Source organism: Anomalospiza imberbis, unplaced genomic scaffold, assembly GCF_031753505.1.
Source record: "Anomalospiza imberbis isolate Cuckoo-Finch-1a 21T00152 unplaced genomic scaffold, ASM3175350v1 scaffold_389, whole genome shotgun sequence".
Taxonomy (NCBI): domain Eukaryota; kingdom Metazoa; phylum Chordata; class Aves; order Passeriformes; family Viduidae; genus Anomalospiza; species Anomalospiza imberbis.
In genome coordinates, this window is record NW_027100004.1 from 29,421 (window position 1) to 48,728 (window position 19,308).

General features: G+C 62.8%; 1 protein-coding gene across 1 annotated transcript in view; it reads left to right on the top strand.

The window, feature by feature from the left end:
• The window catches only part of LOC137466679 (transcription intermediary factor 1-beta-like), a 29,669-nt gene extending 11,579 nt beyond the window's left edge, over positions 1 to 18,090 (top strand). Inside the window, 13 exon segments of the mRNA XM_068178369.1 lie at positions 55 to 88; positions 7,956 to 8,070; positions 9,413 to 9,489; positions 9,564 to 9,721; positions 10,177 to 10,187; positions 10,547 to 10,712; positions 12,395 to 12,659; positions 13,983 to 14,137; positions 14,140 to 14,235; positions 16,305 to 16,407; positions 16,489 to 16,563; positions 17,670 to 17,804; positions 17,883 to 18,090. Coding sequence (XP_068034470.1) covers positions 55 to 88; positions 7,956 to 8,070; positions 9,413 to 9,489; positions 9,564 to 9,721; positions 10,177 to 10,187; positions 10,547 to 10,712; positions 12,395 to 12,659; positions 13,983 to 14,137; positions 14,140 to 14,235; positions 16,305 to 16,407; positions 16,489 to 16,563; positions 17,670 to 17,804; positions 17,883 to 18,020 — 1,528 coding nt within the window. The 3' untranslated portion in view covers positions 18,021 to 18,090.
• The last annotated feature ends 1,218 nt before the right edge of the window (positions 18,091 to 19,308 follow it).

A 19,308-nucleotide genomic window follows, 5' to 3' on the forward strand; every position in this document is an offset into this window, starting at 1 on the left:
CATTTCTCCTCATTTTCCCCGTTTTTTCCCTGTTTCTCCCCCATTTTTTCACCCCCACGCCACCGCCCTGCTGCTCTCCCGGAGGCTGGTGAGCGGCTGCACCCCCAATTCCCCTTAATTCCCCCCATTTCTCCCCAATTCCCCCCTTTTACCCCATTTTTCTCCATTTCTCCCCATTTCTCCCCCATTTTTTAACCCCCACAGCACCGCCCTGCTCCTCTTTCGGAGGCTGGTGAGCGGCTGCACACCCAATTCCCCCCATTTTCCCCCATTTGTCCCCTTTTTTACCTGTTTCTCCCCATTTCTCCCCATTTTTCTCTCTTTTCCCCATTTTCCCCCCATTCTTCCGTTTCTCCCCATTTCTCCCCGTTTCTCCCCAAGTCCCCCCATTTCTCCCCATTTCTCTCCGTTTCTCCCCATTTTACCGCATTTTCCCCCCGTTTTTCCCCATTTCTCCCCATTTTTTAACCCCCACAGCACCGCCCTGCTCCTCTTTCGGAGGCTGGTGAGCGGCTGCACCCCCAATTCCCCCCAATTAACCCCATTTTCCCCCATTTGTCCCCATTTGTCCCTGTTTCTCCCCATTTCTCCCCATTTTCCCTGCTGATCCCCTTTTTTACCTGTTTCTCCCCATTTCTCCCAATTTTTCTCTCTTTTCCCCATTTTCCCCCATTTTTCCGTTTCTCCCCATTTCTCCCCATTTCTCCCTGTTTCTCCCCAAGTCCCCCCATTTCTCCCCATTTCTCTTCGTTTCTCCCCATTTTACCACATTTTCCCCCCGTTTTTTCCCCATTTCTCCCCATTTTTTCACCCCCTCAGCACCGCCCTGCTGCTCTCCCCGGCGGCTGCTGAGCAGCTGCACCCCCAATTCCCCCCAATTCTCCCCATTTCTTCCCCCATTTCTCCCCATTTCTCCCCATTTTTTCAACCCCCACGGCACCGCCCTGCTGCTTTCCCCGGAGGCTGGTGAGCGGCTGCACCCCCAATTCCCCCCATTTTCCCCCATTTGTCCCCGTTTCTCCCTGTTTCTCTTCGTTTCCCCCATTTTCCCCCCTTTTTCCCTCTTTTCCCCATTTCCCCCATTCTTCCCTGTTTCTCCCCATTTCTCCCTGTTTCTCCTCATTTTCCCCCATTTCTCCCTGTTTATCCCTGTTTCTTCCCATTTCCCCCCCATTTCTCCCCATTTTCCCCTCTTTTCCCCATATTCCCCCAATCTTCCCCATTTCTCCCCATTTCTCCTCATTTTTCCGCATTTCTCCCCAGTTTCCCCCGTTTCTCCCCAATTTCCCCATTTCTCCTCGTTTTCCCTGTTTTTCCCTGTTTTCTCCCCATTTTTTCACTCCCACGGCACCGCCCTGCTGCTCTCCCCGGAGGCTGGTGAGCGGCTGCACCCCCAATTCCCCCCAATTCCCCCCAATTCCCCCCATTTTCCCCCATTTGTCCCCAATTGTCCCTGTTTCTCCCCATTTCTCCCCATTTTTCCCTGCTGATCCCCTTTTTTACCTGTTTCTCCCCATTTCCTCCCCATTTCTCCCTATTTTTCTCTCTTTTCCCCATTTTCCCCCATTCTTCCCTGTTTCTCCCCATTTCTCTCAGTTTCTCCCCATTTTACCGCATTTTCCCCCATTTTTCCCCATTTCTCCCCATTTTTTAACCCCCACAGCACCGCCCTGCTCCTCTTTCGGAGGCTGGTGAGCGGCTGCACCCCCAATTCCCCCCCAATTCCCCCCATTTTACCCCATTTGTCCCCGTTTCTCCCCATTTCTCCCCATTTTCCCTGCTGATCCCCCTTTTTACCTGTTTTTCCCCATTTCCTCCCCATTTCTCCCTATTTTTATCTCTTTTCCCCATTTTCCCCCATTCTTCACTGTTTCTCCCCATTTCTCCCTGTTTCTCCCCAATTCTCTCAATTTCTCCCCAATTCTCTCCATTTCTACCCATTTTCTCCCCATTTTCCCAATTTCTCCCCATTTTTTCCCCATTTCCCCCCATTTTTCCCCATTTCCCCCCATTTCTCCCCAATTCTCACCATTTCTCCCCATTTCTCTCCGTTTCTCCCCATTTTCTCCCCATTTTCCCCATTTCTCCCAATTTCTCCCCCATTTCTCCTCATTTTTCCCCCTATTTCTCCCTATTTCCCCCCATTTCTCTCCGTTTCTCCTCATTTTTCCCCATTTTCCCTGTCTTTCCCCATTTCTCCCTATTTTTCCCTGTTTTTACCTGTTTCTCCCCCATTTTTCCACCCCCACATCACCACCCTGCTGCTCTCTGGAGGTGCTGAGGGGCTGCAACCCCGTTTCCCCCCCAGTTTTCCTCATTTCTCCCCGTTTTTCCCCATCTATCCCCATTTCCCCTCATTTCTCCCCCGTTTTCCCCCATTTCTCCCCATTTTCCCCTCATTTCTCCCCCATTTTCCCCCATTTCTCCATTTCCCTGTTTTTTCTTCCTTTCCCCCTTTTCTCAATTTCTCTCAGTTTTTCCCCATTTCTCCCCGTTTCTCCCCATGTCTCCCTGTTTGTCCCTGTTTTTTCTCCCTTTTTTCCACCTTTTCTCAATTTCTCTCACTTTCCCCCCATTTTTCCATTTGTCCCCATTTTTTCCCCCTTTTCCCTCGTTTTTCCCTTTTCCCCCCAATTTATCTCAGTTTTCCCCCATTTTTCCCCATTTCCCCCCATTTTCCTCCCATTTTCCCCTGTTTCTCCCCACTTTCTCCCCATTTTTGCCTCTTTGTCCCCATTTCCCTCCCCTTTTTCCCCATTTTTTCCCTTTTCCCAATTTCTCTCTTTTTCCCATTCCCCCCCCCTTTTTCCCCATTTTTCCCAATTTCTCTCAATTTTCCCCTGTTTTTCCCTGTTTTTGCCACTTTGTCCCCATTTTCCCCCATTTCCCCCCCTTTTTCCCCAATTTCTCTCAGTTTTCCCCATTGCCCCCCCATTTTTCCCTGTTTCTCCCCATTTTCCCTGTTTCTCCCCGTTTTTCCCCCCTTTTCCCAATTCCTCTCAATTTCCCCCCATTTTTCCCTGTTTCTCCCCATTTTCCCCCATTTTTTTCCCAATTTCTCTCAGGTTTTCCCCCATTGCCCCCCCATTTTTTCCGTGTTTCTCCCCATTTTTTCCCAATTTCTCTCAGTTTTTTCCCCCATTGCCCCCCCCCCCCCATTTTTCCCTGTTTCTCCCCATTTTCCCCCTTTTTTCCCAATTTCTCTCAGTTTTTCCCTATTGCCCCCCATTTTTCCCTGTTTCTCCCCATTTTCCCCCCGTTTCTCCCCATTTTCCCCATTTTTTCCCAATTTCTCTCAGGTTTTCCCCATTGCCCCCCATTTTTCCCTGTTTCCCCCCATTTTTCCCTGTTTCTCCCCATTTTTCCCTGTTTCTCCCCATTTTCTCCCCATTTTCTCCCCCCATTTTCTCTCAGTTTTTTCCCCATTGCCCCCCCCCCCCATTTTTCCCTGTTTCTCCCCATTTTTCCCTGTTTCTCCCCCATTTTTCCCTGTTCTTCTCCCCATTTTTTCCCTGTTTCTCCCCATTTTCCCCATTTTTTTTCCCAATTTCTCCTGGTTTTTTCCCCATTTTTCCCCGTCTCTCCCCACTCTCTGCTGGGCAGCCAGACCCCCCTGGGACCCCCGGGGGTGGCACCTGGGGACACCCGGGGACACCCGGGGACACCTGGGGACACTTGGGGACACCTGGAGACACCTTGGGGACACCCAGGGACACTTGGGGACACCTGGAGACACCGGGGGACACTTGGGGACACCTGGGGTCACCTGGGGACACCCGGGGAACCCTGGAGACACCTGGGGTCACCCGGGGACACCTGGGGACACTTGGGGACACCTGGAGACACCTGGGGACACTTGGGGACACCTGGAGACACCCGGGGACACTTGGGGACACCTGGGGACACTTGGGGACACCCGGGGACACCTGGAGACACCTGGGGTCACCCGGGGACACCTGGGGACACTTGGGGACACCTGGAGACACCTGGGGTCACCCGGGGACACCTGGGGACACCTTGGGGACACCTGGGGACACCTGGAGACACCCGGGGACACCCGGGGACACTTGGGGACACCTGGGGACACCTGGAGACACCTGAGGTCACCCGGGGACACCTGGAGACACCCGGGGACACCTGGGGACACTTGGAGTCACCTGGGGACACCTGGGGACACTTGGAGTCACCTGGGGACACCTGGAGACACCCGGGGACACTTGGGGACACCTGAGGTCACCCGGGGACACCTGGAGACACCCGGGGACACCTGGGGACACCTGGGGACACTTGGAGTCACCTGGGGACACTTGGGAACACTTGGGGACACCTGGGGACACTTGGGGACACCTGGGGACACTTGGAGTCACCTGAGGACACCCGGGGACACTTGGGGACACTTGGAGTCACCTGGGGACACTTGGGGACACCTGGGGACACTTGGAGTCACCTGGGGACACTTGGGGACACCTGGGGACACGTGGAGTCACCTGGGGACACCTGGGGTCACCTGGGGACACTTGGAGTCACCTGGAGACACCTGGGGACACTTGGGGACACCTGGGGACAGTTGTGTGTCCCTGTCACCGGCACCGTACGCTCTTGGGGTAAAGCCACCCCTGGGCTGTGCCTCGTCACACCTGGGCTCACGTGTCCCCATGTCCCCTGCCATGGGTCACAGCACTGTCCCCAAAGGTTGGTGTGTCCCCAGGTGTCCCCATGTCCCCTGCCTTGGGTCACAGCACTGTCCCCAAGGGTTGGTGTGTCCCCAGGTGTCCCCATGTCCCCTGCCTTGGGTCACAGCACTGTCCCCAAAGGTTGGTGTGTCCCCAGGTGTCCCCATGTCCCCTGCCTTGGGTCACAGCACCGTCCCCAAGGGTTGGTGTGTCCCCAGGTGTCCCCATGTCCCCTGCCTTGGGTCACAGCACCGTCCCCAAGGGTTGGTGTGTCCCCAGGTGTCCCCATGTCCCCTGCCTTGGGTCACAGCACTGTCCCCCAAGGGTTGGTGTGTCCCCGGGTGTCCCCATGTCCCCTGCCTTGGGTCACAGCACCGTCCCAAGGGTTAGTGTGTCCCCAGGTGTCCCCATGTCCCCTGCCTTGGATCACAGCACTGTCCCCAAGGGTTGGTGTGTCCCCGGGTGTCCCCATGTCCCCTGCCTTGGATCACAGCACCGTCCCCAAGGGTTGGTGTGTCCCCAGGTGTCCCCATGTCTCCTGCCTTGGGTCACAGCACCGTCCCCAAAGGTTGGTGTGTCCCCAGGTGTCCCCATGTCCCCTGCCTTGGGTCACAGCACTGTCCCCAAGGGTTGGTGTGTCCCCAGGTGTCCCCATGTCCCCTGCCTTGGGTCACAGCACTGTCCCCAAGGGTTGGTGTGTCCCCAGGTGTCCCATGTCCCCTGCTTTGGGTCACAGCACTGTCCCCAGGGGTTGGTGTGTCCCCAGGTGTCCCCATGTCCCCTGCCTTGGGTCACAGCACCGTCCCCAAGGGTTGGTGTGTCCCCAGGTGTCCCCATGTCCCCTGCCTTGGGTCACAGCACCGTCCCCAAGGGTTGGTGTGTCCCCAGGTGTCCCCATGTCCCCTGCCTTGGGTCACAGCACTGTCCCCAAGGGTTGGTGTGTCCCCAGGTGTCCCCATGTCCCCTCTGCCACTGCCCTGGTGTCCCTGCTGCTGTAGCCAGGGGTTGTCCCCTCAGACCCCCTGGGAGGTGACAGGTGCCACTGGGTGCCACCTCCTGTCCCCCTCTCTGTGGTCCCACACGTCCCCTGGGTGTCCCCTCACTGTGACAATGTCCCCGGGGTGCTCTCCTGTGTCCCCACCCTGTCCCCATGCTGTGCCACCCCCCGGGCAGTGTCCCCTGTGTCCCCCTCACTGTGCCACCCCCCCCGGGCAGTGTCCCCTGTGTCCCCAATGTCCCCAATGTCCCCAGTCTCCCCTGTGTCCCCAATGTCCCCAGATCCACTTGCAGATGCTGCGGGCTCTCGGGGTCCCTGTGTCCCCAGTGTCCCCAGTGTCCCCTGTGTCCCCAATATCCCAAATGTCCCCTGTGTCCCCAATGTCCCCCAATGTCCCCAGTGTCCCCCCATGTCCCCTGTGTCCCCAATGTCCCCAATGTCCCCTGTGTCCCCAATGTCCTCTGTGTCCCCAATGTCCCCAGATCCACTCGCAGCTGCTGCGGGCTCTCGGGGTCCCTGTGTCCCCTGTGTCCCCCAGTGTCCCCAATGTCCCCTGTGTCCCCAATGTCCCCTGTGTCCCCAATGTCCCCTGTGTCCCCAGTGTCCCCAATGTCCCCTGTGTCCCCAGATCCACTCGCAGCTGCTGCGGGCTCTCGGGGTCCCTGTGTCCCCAATGTCCCCTGTGTCCCCAATGTCCCCAGATCCACTCGCAGCTGCTGTGGGCTCTCGGGGTCCCTGTGTCCCCAATGTCCCCTGTGTCCCCAGTGTCCCCAATGTCCCCTGTGTCCCCAATGTCCCCAATGTCCCCAGTGTCCCCAATGTCCCCAATGTCCCCTGTGTCCCCAATGTCCCCAGATCCACTCGCAGCTGCTGCGGGCTCTCGGGGTCCCTGTGTCCCCAGTGTCCCCTGTGTCCCCAATGTCCCCAATGTCCCCTGTGTCCCCTGTGTCCCCAATGTCCCCAATGTCTCCAATGTCCCCAGTGTCCCCAATGTCCCCTGTGTCCCCAATGTCCCCAGATCCACTCGCAGCTGCTGCGGGCTCTCGGGGTCCCTGTGTCCCCAATGTCCCCTGTGTCCCCAGATCCACTCGCAGCTGCTGCGGGCTCTCGGGATCCCTGTGTCCCCTGTGTCCTCAATGTCCCCAATGTCCCCTGTGTCCCCTGTGTCCCCAATGTCCCCAATGTCCCCTGTGTCCCCAATGTCCCCAGATCCACTCGCAGCTGCTGCGGGCTCTCGGGGTCCCTGTGTCCCCAATGTCCCCTGTGTCCCCAATGTCCCCAATGTCCCCAGATCCACTCGCAGATACTGCGGGCTCTCGGGGTCCCTGTGTCCCCAATGTCCCCAATGTCCCCAGTGTCCCCCCCATGTCCCCTGTGTCCCCAATGTCCCCAATGTCCCCTGTGTCCCCAATGTCCTCTGTGTCCCCAATGTCCCCAGATCCACTCGCAGCTGCTGCGGGCTCTCGGGGTCCCTGTGTCCCCTGTGTCCCCAGTGTCCCCAATGTCCCCTGTGTCCCCAATGTCCCCTGTGTCCCCAATGTCCCCTGTGTCCCCAGTGTCCCCAATGTCCCCTGTGTCCCCAGATCCACTCGCAGCTGCTGCGGGCTCTCGGGGTCCCTGTGTCCCCAATGTCCCCTGTGTCCCCAATGTCCCCAGATCCACTCGCAGCTGCTGTGGGCTCTCGGGGTCCCTGTGTCCCCAATGTCCCCTGTGTCCCCAGTGTCCCCAATGTCCCCTGTGTCCCCAATGTCCCCAATGTCCCCAGTGTCCCCAATGTCCCCAATGTCCCCTGTGTCCCCAATGTCCCCAGATCCACTCGCAGCTGCTGCGGGCTCTCGGGGTCCCTGTGTCCCCAGTGTCCCCTGTGTCCCCAATGTCCCCAATGTCCCCTGTGTCCCCTGTGTCCCCAATGTCCCCAATGTCCCCAGTGTCCCCAATGTCCCCAATGTCCCCTGTGTCCCCAATGTCCCCAGATCCACTCGCAGCTGCTGCGGGCTCTCGGGATCCCTGTGTCCCCTGTGTCCTCAATGTCCCCAGTGTCCCCAATGTCCCCCAGATCCACTCGCAGGTACTGCGGGCTCTCGGGGTCCCTGTGTCCCCAATGTCCCCAATGTCCCCTGTGTCCCCAATGTCCCCAGATCCACTCGCAGCTGCTGCGGGCTCTCGGGGTCCCTGTGTCCCCAATGTCCCCCTGTGTCCCCAATGTCCCCAGATCCACTCGCAGCTGCTGCGGGCTCTCGGGGTCCCTGTGTCCCCAATGTCCCCTGTGTCCCCAATGTCCCCAGATCCACTCGCAGCTGCTGCGGGCTCTCGGGGTGCCGCTGGAGCCGCTGGAGCCGCAGGGGGAGATGAAATTCCAGTGGGACCTGCAGGGCTGGACCAGGAGCGCCCAGAGCTTCGGTGAGGGGACACTGGGGACAGCGGGGACAGCTGGGGACATCGGGGACATCGGGGACACCTGGGGGACACTGAGGACAGCTGGGGATACTGAGGAGAGCTGGGGATATTGGGGACAATGGGGACACCTGGGGACAGTGGGGACACCAGGGACACCAGGGACACCTGGGGACCCCTGGGGATACTTGGGGACACTGGAGACAGCTGGGGATACTGGGGACACCTGGCAACAATGGAGACAGCTTTTGGACAATGGGGACAGCCAGGGGACACCTGGGGACTGGGTACAGCCAGGGGACAGCTGGGGACGCTGTGGATACTGGGGACAATGGGCACAGTGGGGACAGCTGGGGGACAATGGGGACACTGGAGGTAGCTGGGGATACTGGGGACAGCTGGCAACAATGGAGACAGCTTTTGGACAATGGGGACACCTGGGGACAGCTGGGGACACTTGGGGACAGTGGGGACAGCCAGGGGACAGCTGGGGACAGCTGGGGACGCTGGGGACAGCTGGGGATAGTGGGGACAATGGGCACAGTGGGGACAGCTGGGGGACAATGGGGACACTGGAGGTAGCTGGGGATACTGGGGACAGCTGGGGGACAGCTGGGGACAGCCAGGGGACACCTGGGGACACTGGGGACAGCCAGGGGACGCTGGGGGATGCCCAGGGGGACAGAGACACAAGGGACAGCGGGGACAAGGGCGCGGAAGAGTGAGGGTGGCGGTGATAAGGGACAGGAGGCCCAGGTGGGAGGTGACAGAGGGTACCAGGGAGGGTGACAAGGGACAGGATGTCTCAGGGAGGGGGTGACAGGGGCCAGGGGTCTCTGTTTGGGACAGGGGGTCCCTGTTCGGGGGGTGGCAGGGGATAGGGGGTGACAAGAGACAGGGGGTCCCTGTTTGGGGGGTGACAAGAGACAGGGGGTGACAAGGGACAGGGGGTCCCTGTTTGGGGGGTGGCAGGGGACAGGGGGTGACAAGGGACAGGGGGTCCCTGTTCGGGGGGTGGCAGGGGATAGGGGGTGACAAGAGACAGGGGGTCCCTGTTTGGGGGGTGGCAGGGGACAGGGGGTGACAAGGGACAGGGGGTCCCTGTTCGGGGGGTGGCAGGGGACAGGGGGTGACAAGGGACAGGGGGTCCCTGTTCGGGGGGTGGCAGGGGACAGGGGGTGACAGGGGACAGGGGGTCCCTGTTTGGGGGGTGGCAGGGGACAGGGGGTGACAGGGGACAGGGGTCCCTGTTTGGGACAGGATGTCCCTGTCTGGGGGGGGTGACAAGTGACAAGGGGGGTCGGGGGGACTCCGGTGTCCCCCTGACCCCCTCCCCTCCCCCCCCCAGGTGCCATCGTTTCGGAGCCGCCCCTCCCCCCCTCGCTGAGCCCTCCCCCCGCCCGCCGCCCCTCCCCCACCTCGCAGGTACTGGGGGGGACATTCCGGGGGTGCCACCCCCGCAGCGTCCCCGTGACGTCCCCACCCCCGGTGTCCTGCAGGGCCACCCCCAGGCCGCGGTGGGCAGCGGGGGACACGTGAGCCCCGAGCTGCTCCTGCAGGGTCCCCCCCCGCTGTCACCTCCCCCCCCTGCTGTCACCTCCCCGCCAGCTGTCACCTCCCCCCCTGGAGCCAGCGGCCACCAAGAGCCCCGAGCTGGGTGAGGGGACAGGGGGACACTGGAGGGGACAGGGGACAGGGGAGGGGGACACTGGAGGGGACAGGGGAGGGGACATGGGGACACTGGAGGGGACATGGGAGGGGGACGGGGGGACATGGGAGGGGACACAAGGACATGGGGAGGGGGACACAGGGAGGAACACAGGGACAAGGGGGGTGACACGGGAGGGGACACAAGGACATGGGGAGGGGGACACAGGGAGGAACACAGGGACAAGGGGGGTGACACGGGAGGGGACACAGGGACACGGGGACAAGGACAGGGAAGGGAGACAGGGAGGGGGACAGGGGACATGGGGACAGGGGAGGGGGCATAGAGAGGGGGACATGGGGACAAGGACACAGGAGGGGACATGGGAGGTGACACAGGACGGGGGAGGTCCCTGATGTGGCGTTTGTCACCAGCCCCCAGCCCTGAAAACGGCGTCACCAGAGGGAGGACGTGAGTGTGGGGGTGTCCCTGTCCCTTGTCACCCCCTGCCACACCTGGGACTCCTGGTCCCATGTCACCCCCTCTGTTCCCTCCTGTCCCTTGTCACCCCCTCTGTTCCCTCCTGTCCCATGTCACCCCCTCTGTTCCCTCCTGTCCCTTGTCACATCTTCTGGACCTCCTGTCCCTTGTCACCCTCACTGTTCCCTCCTGTCCCTTGTCACCCTCACTGTTCCCTCCTGTCCCTTGTCACCCCCTCTGTTCCCTCCTGTCCCTTGTCACATCTTCTGGACCTCCTGTCCCTTGTCACCCCCTCTGTTCCCTCCTGTCCCTTGTCACCCCCCTCTGCTCCCCCCTGTCCCTTGTCACCCCCAGCCTGGTCCTTCCTGTCCCTTGTCACCCCCTCTGGTCCCCTTGTCACCGTCGTGCTGTCCCTTGTCGCAGGGGTGACATTTGGGGGTGTCCCTGTCCCGTTCCGCAGGAGGAACCCCAGCAGTTCCCCCCGGGAGGAGAAGTTCATTAAGAAGCTGCTCATTAAGCGGTAATTAGAGCGTGGGGGAGGGGAGGATGGGCCCTGGGACCGGTCTGTCCCTTGTCACCTGTCACCCTGGCCAGGGCCACCTGCAGCCCCTCCTGTCCTGTCCCTTCCTAAAGGTCCCTTGGCCAGGATGTCCCTGTCCCCTGTCCTGGGGTCCCCCCGTGCCAGGACCCCCTGTCCCCAACCCTTGTCACTGTCCCTGTCCCCATGTTCCCCTGTCCCCAACCCTCCCCAGCCTTCTCACTGTCCCTGTCCCCGTCTCCTGTCCCCAACCCTTGTCACTGTCCCTGTCCTCATGTCCCCCTGTCCCCAACCCTCCCCAGCCTTCTCACTGTCCCTGTCCCCATCTCCTGTCCCCAACTCTTGTCACTGTCTCTGTCCCCTTGAGCCTTGTCCGCTGTCCCCTGTCCCAGAGTTCCCAGGACCCCCAACCCCCTGATCTCCCAGGATCCCCCCGGAGGTTTGGGGTCCCCAGGGTGACCCCGCTGTCCCCAGGAGGGGCCCCCCGGAGGTTTGGGGACCCCGGAGGTTTGGGGTCCCCAGGGTGACCCCGATGTCCCCCAGGAGGGGCCCCCCGGAGGTTTGGGGCCCCCCGGAGGTTTGGGGTCCCCAGGGTGACCCCCGCTGTCCCCAGGATCTCCCCGGAGGTTTGGGGTCTCCAGGGTGACCCCGCTGTCCCCAGGATCTCCCCGGAGGTTTGGGGTCTCCAGGGTGACCCCGCTGTCCCCAGGATCCCCCTGGAGGTTTGGGGTCCCCAGGGTGACCCTGCTGTCCCCCAGGAGGGGCCTCCCAGAGGTTTGGGGTCCCGGGGGTGACCCCGCTGTCCCCCAGGAGGGGCCCCCCGGAAGTTTGGGGACCCCCGGAGGTTTGGGGTCCCCAGGATGATCCCGCTGTCCCCCAGGAGGGGCCCCCCGGAGGTTTGGGGACGCCCGGAGGTTTGGGGTCCCCAGGGTGACCCCGCTGTCCCCAGGATCCCCCGGAGGTTTGGGGTCCCCAGGGTGACCCCGCTGTCCCCAGGATCCCCCCGGAGGTTTGGGGTCCCCAGGGTGACCCCGCTGTCCCCCCAGGAGGGGCCCCCCGGAGGTTTGGGGTCCCCCGGAGTTTTGGGGTCCCCAGGGGGACCCTGCTGTCTCCAGGAGCGGCCCCCCGGAGGTTTGGGGACCCCTGGAGGTTTGGGGTCCCCAGGGTGACCCTGCTGTCTCCAGGAGGGGCCCCCCGGAGGTTTGGGGACCCCCAGAGGTTTGGGGTCCCCAGGGTGACCCTGCTGTCTCCAGGATTCCCCCGGAGGTTTGGGGTCCCCAGGGTGACCTCGCTGTCCCCAGGAGGGGCCTCCCAGAGGTTTGGGGTCCCAGGGTGACCCCGCTGTCTCCAGGAGGGGCCCCCCGGAGGTTTGGGGACCCCCGGAGGTTTGGGGTCACCAGGGTGACCCCGCTGTCCCGCAGGAGGGGCCCCCTGGAGGTTTGGGGTCTCCAGGGTGACCCCGCTGTCCCCAGGATCCCCCCGGAGGTTTGGGGTCCCGGGATGACCCCGCTGTCCCCAGGATCCCCCCGGAGGTTTGGGGTCCCCAGGGTGACCCCGCTGTCCCCAGGATCCCCCCGGAGGTTTGGGGTCCCCAGGGTGACCCCGCTGTCCCCAGGATCCCCCCGGAGGTTTGGGGTCCCCAGGGTGACCCCGCTGTCCCCCAGGAAGGGCCCCCCCGGGGCCCAGGGCAGCCCCCGTCTCCCCAAGGAGCCACGGGTGAGCCTGGAGCGCCTGGAGCTGGACCTGGAGCTGGACCCGGCGCAGCCGCCCGTGTTCCGCATCTTCCCGGGGCCCTCGGAGCAGGAGTTCAGCCTCATCGTCATCGAGCAGGGCACAGCGGGCACCGAGGGGACAGCGGGCACCGAGGGGACACCGGGGACAGAAGGGACAGCGGCGACGGTGCAGCCACACGGAGCCCTCCTTGTCAAGGTGAGTGTCACCTGTGTCCCCTCCTGTGCCCACTGTCCCCTCCCCACCCAGGTGAGTGTCCCCTGTCCCCGTCCTGTGCCCACTGTCCCCTCCCCACCCAGGTGATTGTCCCTTGTCCCTTACCATCTCCCCTGTATCTGACCCTGTCCCCTGTCACTGTCCTTGTCCCCTGTCACTGTCCTTGTCCCCTGTCCCTGACCCTGTCCTCTGTCCCTGACCATGTACCCTGTCCCTGTCCTCTGTCCCTGACCATGTCCCCTGTCCCTGACCCTGTCCTCTGTCCCTGACCATGTCCCCTGTCCCTGACCCTGTCCTCTGTCCCTGACCATGTACCCTGTCCCTGTCCCCTGTCCCTGACCGTTTCCCCTGTCCCTGACCATGTCCCCTGTCCCTGTCCCTGACCGTGTCCCCGTCCCTGACTGTGTCCCATGTCCCTGTCCCCTGTCCCTGACCGTGTCCCCGTCCCTGACCGTGTCCCCTGTCCCCCATCCCGTATCCCTGACCCTGTCCCCTGTTCCTGACCGTGTCCCCGTCCCTGACCGTGTCCCCTGTCCCTGTCCCCTGTCCCTGACCGTGTCCCCTGTCCCCCGTCCCGTATCCCTGACCGTGTCCCCTGTTCCTGACCGTGTCCCCGTCCCTGACCGTGTCCCCTGTCCCTGACCCTGTCCCTGACCGTGTCCCCTGTCCCTGTCCACTGTCCCTGACCGTGTCCCCTGTCCCCCGTCCCGTATCCCTGACCCTGTCCCCTGTTCCTGACCGTGTCCCCGTCCCTGACCTTGTCCCCTGTCCCTGTCCCCTGTCCCTGACCGTGTCCCCTGTCCCTGTCCCCTGTTCCTGACCATGTCCCGTGTCCCTGACACTGTCCCCTATCCCTGACCCTGTCCCCTGTTCCTGACCCTGTCCCCTGTTCCTGACCATGTCCCCTGTCCCTGTCCCCTGTCCCTGTCCCCTGTCCCTGACCGTGTCCCCTTTCCCCCGTCCCGTATCCCTGACCCTGTCCCCTGTTCCTGACCGTGTCCCCTGTCCCTGTCCCCTGTCCCTGACCGTGTCCCCTGTCCCTGTCCCCTGTCCCTGACCATGTCCCCTGTCCCGTGTCCCTGACCGTGTCCCCTATCCCTGACCCTGTCCCCTGTCCCTGTCCCTGTCCCCTGTCCCTGACCATGTCCCCTGTCCCGTGTCCCTGACACTGTCCCCTATCCCTGACACTGTCCCCTATCCCTGACCCTGTCCCGTGTCCCTGACCATGTCCCCTGTCCCGTGTCCCTGACCGTGTCCCCTGTCCCTGACGCTGTCCCCTGTTCCTGGCCATGTCCCCCTGTGCAGGAGGAGCAGCAGGAGTCGCCCATCGGGGACACCGGGGACACCAAACCCGTGGGGCTGCTGCCCCCTCCCCCGGGGAGCCGGGCCCTGCCCCGGGCTCCTCCCCTGGCCTGGGGCTCCCGGTGGTCCCGGGGGGGCTCCCGGGGGTCTCGTGCTGCCGCGTGTGCGGCCAGGCCGGGGCTGTGGTGATGTGCGACCGCTGCCAGCGCTGCTTCCACCTGCACTGCCACCTGCCCGCGCTGCAGGACGTGCCCAGGTACGGGATCCGCCGCGGGGATCCGCTGCCCCCAGTGCCTCCCTGCGCCTGGCATCCACTGCCCCTCTGTCACCCCACAATGTCCCTAGGATCCACTGCCCCGCGTCACCCCACAATGTTCCTGTGATCCACTGCCCCATGTCACCCCTCTGGGATCCCCTGCTCCATGTCACCCCTCTGAGTCCCTGGCATCCACTGCCCCGCGTCACCCCACAATGTCCCTGGGATCCACTGCCCCGTGTCACCCCTCTGGGATCCCCTGCTCCATGTCACCCCCCTGAGTCTCTGGGATCCACTGCCCTGTGTCACCCCACAATGTCCCTGGGATCCACTGCCCCGTGTCACCCCTCTGGGATCCCCTGCTCCATGTCACCCCCCGAGTCTCTGGGATCCACTGCCCTGTGTTACCCCACAATGTCCCTAGGATCCACTGCCCTGTGTCACCCCACAATGTCCCTGTGATCCACTGCCCTGTGTCACCCCACAATGTCCCTGTGATCCACTGCCCCGTGTCACCCCTCTGGGATTCCCTGCTCCATGTCACCCCCCTGAGTTTCTGGGATCCACTGCCCTGTGTCACCCCCCGAGTCCCTGGGATCCACTGCCCTGCGTCACCCCACAATGTCCCTGAGATCCACTGCCCCGCGTCACCCCGCAATGTCCCTGGGATCCACTGCCCTGTGTCACCCCCTGAGTCTCTGGGATCCACTGCCCTGTGTCACCCCCTGAGTCCCTGGGATCCACTGCCCTGTGTCACCCCACAATGTCCCTAGGATCCACTGCCCTGTGTCACCCCACAATGTCCCTGGGATCCACTGCCCTGTGTCACCCCACAATGTCCCTGTGATCCACTGCCCCATGTCACCCCTCTGGGATTCCCTGCTCCATGTCACCCCCCTGAGTTTCTGGGATCCACTGCCCTGTGTCACCCCCTGAGTCCCTGGGATCCACTGCCCTGTGTCACCCCGCAATGTCCCTGGGATCCACTGCCCTGTGTCACCCCACAATGTCCCTAGGATCCACTGCCCTGTGTCACCCCACAATGTCCCTAGGATCCACTGCCCTGTGTCACCCCACAATGTCCCTGAGATCCACTGCCCCGCGTTACCCCGCAATGTCCCTGGGATCCACTGCCCTGTGTCACCCCCTGAGTCCCTGGGATCCACTGCCCTGTGTCACCCCACAATGTCCCTAAGATCCACTGCCCCGTGTCACCCCACAATGTCCCTGGGATCCACTGCCCTGTGTCACCCCTCTGGGATCCACTGCCCTGTGTCACCCCTCTGGGATCCACTGCCCTGTGTCACCCCCTGAGTCCCTGGGATCCACTGCCCCGCGTTACCCCGCAATGTCCCTGTGATCCACTGCCCTGTGTCACCCCACAATGTCCCTAGGATCCACTGCCCCGCGTCACCCCGCAATGTCCCTGGGATCCACTGCCCTGTGTCACCCCCTGAGTCCCTGGGATCCACTGCCCTGTGTCACCCCACAATGTCCCTGGGATCCACTGCCCTGTGTCACCCCACAATGTCCCTGGGATCCACTGCCCTGTGTCACCCCACAATGTCCATGGGATCCACCACCCCGTGTCACCTCCCTGGAATCCACTGCCTGATGTCGCCTCCTGGGACCTGGGATCCACTGCCCCGTGTCATCCTCCAAGTCCCCCACTGTACCTGGGATCCACTGCCCTGTGTCACCCCCCAATGTCTGTGGGATCCACTGCCCCATGTCCACCCTCTGGGCACCAAACCTGTGTGACCCCATTCCTGATCCTTTGATCACCATGGGGGTCCCCAGGCGCCGATCCCGTGTGACCCCGTTGCCGATCCCAGCCCCATGGGGGTCCCCAGGCGCCGATCCCGTGTGACCCCATTGCCGATCCCAGCCCCTGGGGACTCCCGGGTGCTGATCCCATGGGATCCCATTCCCGATCCCTCGGTCCCAGCCCCGTGGTGGGTGGGTCCTCGGGCGCCGATCCCATGTGATCCCGTTCCCGATCCCTCGGTCCCAGCCCCGTGGGGGTCCCCAGGCGCCGATCCCATGTGACCCCGTTGCCGATCCCGCAGCCCCGAGTGGACGTGTTTGCTGTGCCAGGAGCTGCCCCCGCCCCTCCCGGAGCCGGAGCCGGTGCAGGAGCCCCCCCTCAAGCTGAGCCCCCAGGACCAGCAGGTGAGGCTGGGCTGATCCCGCCGGGTCGATCCCGTGGGATCCCTTCCCTCCGGGATCTCAGCACCGATGCCGACCCCGCAGCGCTGCGAGTTCGTCCTGCTGGAGCTGCTGTGCCACGAGCCCTGCCGGCCCCTGCAGCGCCTCTGCAGCTCCCCGGTGAGCGGGCGGGATCTGGGATCTGGGATGGGATCAGCTCCCCGGTGAGCGGGCAGGATCGGATCTGGGATGGGATCGTGGTTGGAATCTGGGATGGTATTGGAGCAGGATCTGGATCAGGGGTGGGATCTGACGGGGATCAGGTGGGATCAGGGATTGAGGGGCAGGATCAAGGGTGGGATCTGAGGGGGATCGGGTGGGGTCAGGGATTGAGGGGCAGGATTGGGGTGGGATCTGGAGATGGATCAGGGGTAGGATCAGGAGGTGGGATTTGGGATCAGGGGGTGGGATCAGGATCAGGGGTGGGATCAGGGATCAGTGGCAAGATAAGGGGAAAGATCAGGGGTGGGATCAGGATCAGGGATGGGATCTGGGGGGGATCAAGGGTGGGATCTACCCTGTTTGGGATCAGGGGTGGGATCAGGATCAGGGGGTGGGATCACGATCAGGGGGTGGGATCAGAGGATGGATCAGGATCAGGGGGTGGGATTGGGGTGGGATCAGAGGATGGATCAGGATCAGGGGGTGGGATCAGGATCCGGGGGTGGGATCAGGGGGATGGATCAGGATCAGGGGTTGGGATCAGAGGATGGATCAGGATCAGGGGGTGGGATCGGGGTGGGATCAGCGGATGGATCAGGATCAGGGGGTGGGATCGGGGATGGGATCAGAGGATGGATCAGGATCAGGGGTTGGGATCAGAGGATGGATCAGGATCAGGGGGTGGGATCAGGGTTGGGATCAGGATCAGGAGGCGGGATCAGGATCAGGGGTGGGATCTGCCCTGTTTGGGATCAGGGCTGGGATCAGGGGATGGATCAGGATCGGGGTTTGGGATCAGGATCATGGAGTGGGATCGGGGTTTGGGAACAGGGGGTGGGATCAGAGGATGGATCAGGATCAGGGGGTGGGATCGGGGGATGGATCAGGATCAGGAGGTGGGATCAGGGTTGGGATCAGAGGATGGATCAGGATCAGGGGGTGGGATCGGGGGATGGATCAGGATCAGGAGGTGGGATCAGGATCAGGGGTGGGATCTGCCCTGTTTGGGATCAGGGCTGGGATCTGCCCCGGCCGGGCCGCTGACCGCGCCGCGGGCCCCGCAGGACGGCCGTGACGCCATGGACCTGACGCTGATGCGGGCGCGGCTGCAGGAGAAGCTGAGCCCCCACTACCGCAGCCCCGAGGAGTTCGCCCGCGACGGCTGGCGCCTGCTGCGCCAGTTCCACCGCCTCACCGAGGTCGGGCAGCCCCGGGGGGGTTCTTTTGGGGGTTTTTTGGGGGGTCCAGCCCCCCTGGAATTCCCGTTTCCCCCCCAGGACAAGGCGGACGTCCAGTCCATCCTGGGGCTGCAGCGGTTCCTCGAGAGCCGCCTCAGCGCCGTCTTCGGGGACCAGAAGTTCTCCAGGCTCCTGGTGGATCCCGAGGAAGCCCTGGAGGTGACTCCAGGCTCCTGATCGCCCCTCCTGGGGGGTGAAAGCCCTCCCAGCGCCCCCATTTGCCCCCCCCCCCACGGGTTTGGGTTCCCCCCAGAGCCCCCCGGGACGTGGGGGTGTTTCTGTCCCCCGTTTTCTTGGGGTCACGTGGGAAAATAAAACCCTGCCTTGGTCTCCTGGGTTCTGCCTCATCTCTGGGCTGGATTTCACCTGGATTTCTTGGATTCTCCCCCATCTCTGTGCTTGGATTTCCTGGATTCTCCCCAATTTTAGGGCTTGGATTTCCTGGATTCTGTCTCATTTCTGTGCTTGATTTGACGTGGGTTTCCTGGATTCTCCCCATTTTTAGAGCTTGGATTTCCTGGATTCTCCCCCATTCCAGGGCTTGGATTTCCTGGATTCTCCCCAGTTTTAGAGCTTGGATTTCCTGGATTCTGCCCTATTTCAGGGCTTGGATTTCCTGGATTCTCCCCATTTTTAGAGCTTGGATTTCCTGGATTCTCCCCCATTCCAGGGCTGGATCCACCCCTGCGCCCCCCATTTTCCCTGCTGCTGCCCCTGCCCCCTTCCATCCCTGCCCCCCGAGCTGATCTGGGAGCTGCTGGGGCTGGCAGCGCTGAGAGGGAAGGGACTGGGAGGGGAAACTGATCCCAGTTCACCCCCGGGCCACTAAAGATGGCGGCGCCCATCAGGAACATGGCGGCGCCCATTGGGAGAAAGGGCCCCAAGCCCCGCCCCCGGCGCAGGATTGGCTGCGGGGAGCCGGGGAGAGCCGAAGTGCTCCGGAAAGAGCCGAGTGTGAGGCGCGGGACAGGGATACGAAGCGGCCGCCGGAAAGAGCCGAGGGCCCGAGATCGGCGCTTTTCGGAGCTCCTCGCCACGCCTCCTAACCCGGAAGAAACCGAAGTGCTCCGGAAAGAGCCGAAGCGCGGTGGAAGCGCCGGAACGAGTCGATCTCCTTCCGGAAGAAGCCGAAGCGTCCTCGGGCCCGCCCGATTCTTTCCGGAAAGTCCCGAGGAGGTCCCGAACCGCCCCTTCCGGAGACCCCCGAGCCCCTCCCCCCCCGCGTCTTCCGGAGACCCCCGAGCCCCTCCCCCCTCCCTTCCGGAGATCCCCGAAGCGATTCCGGAGTCTCCGGAAGCGGTTCCCAAGCGGCGCCGGCGCACCCCGAGGCCGTTCCGCCATCCCCGAAGCGGTTCCGAAGCAGGTCCGGGAGTTGCCAGGCGGCTCCGGAGTTTGCCGAGAGATTCCGAAGCCTGGCGGAGGTTCTCGAAGCGATTCCAGAGACCCACGAAGCGGCCCCGGAGAT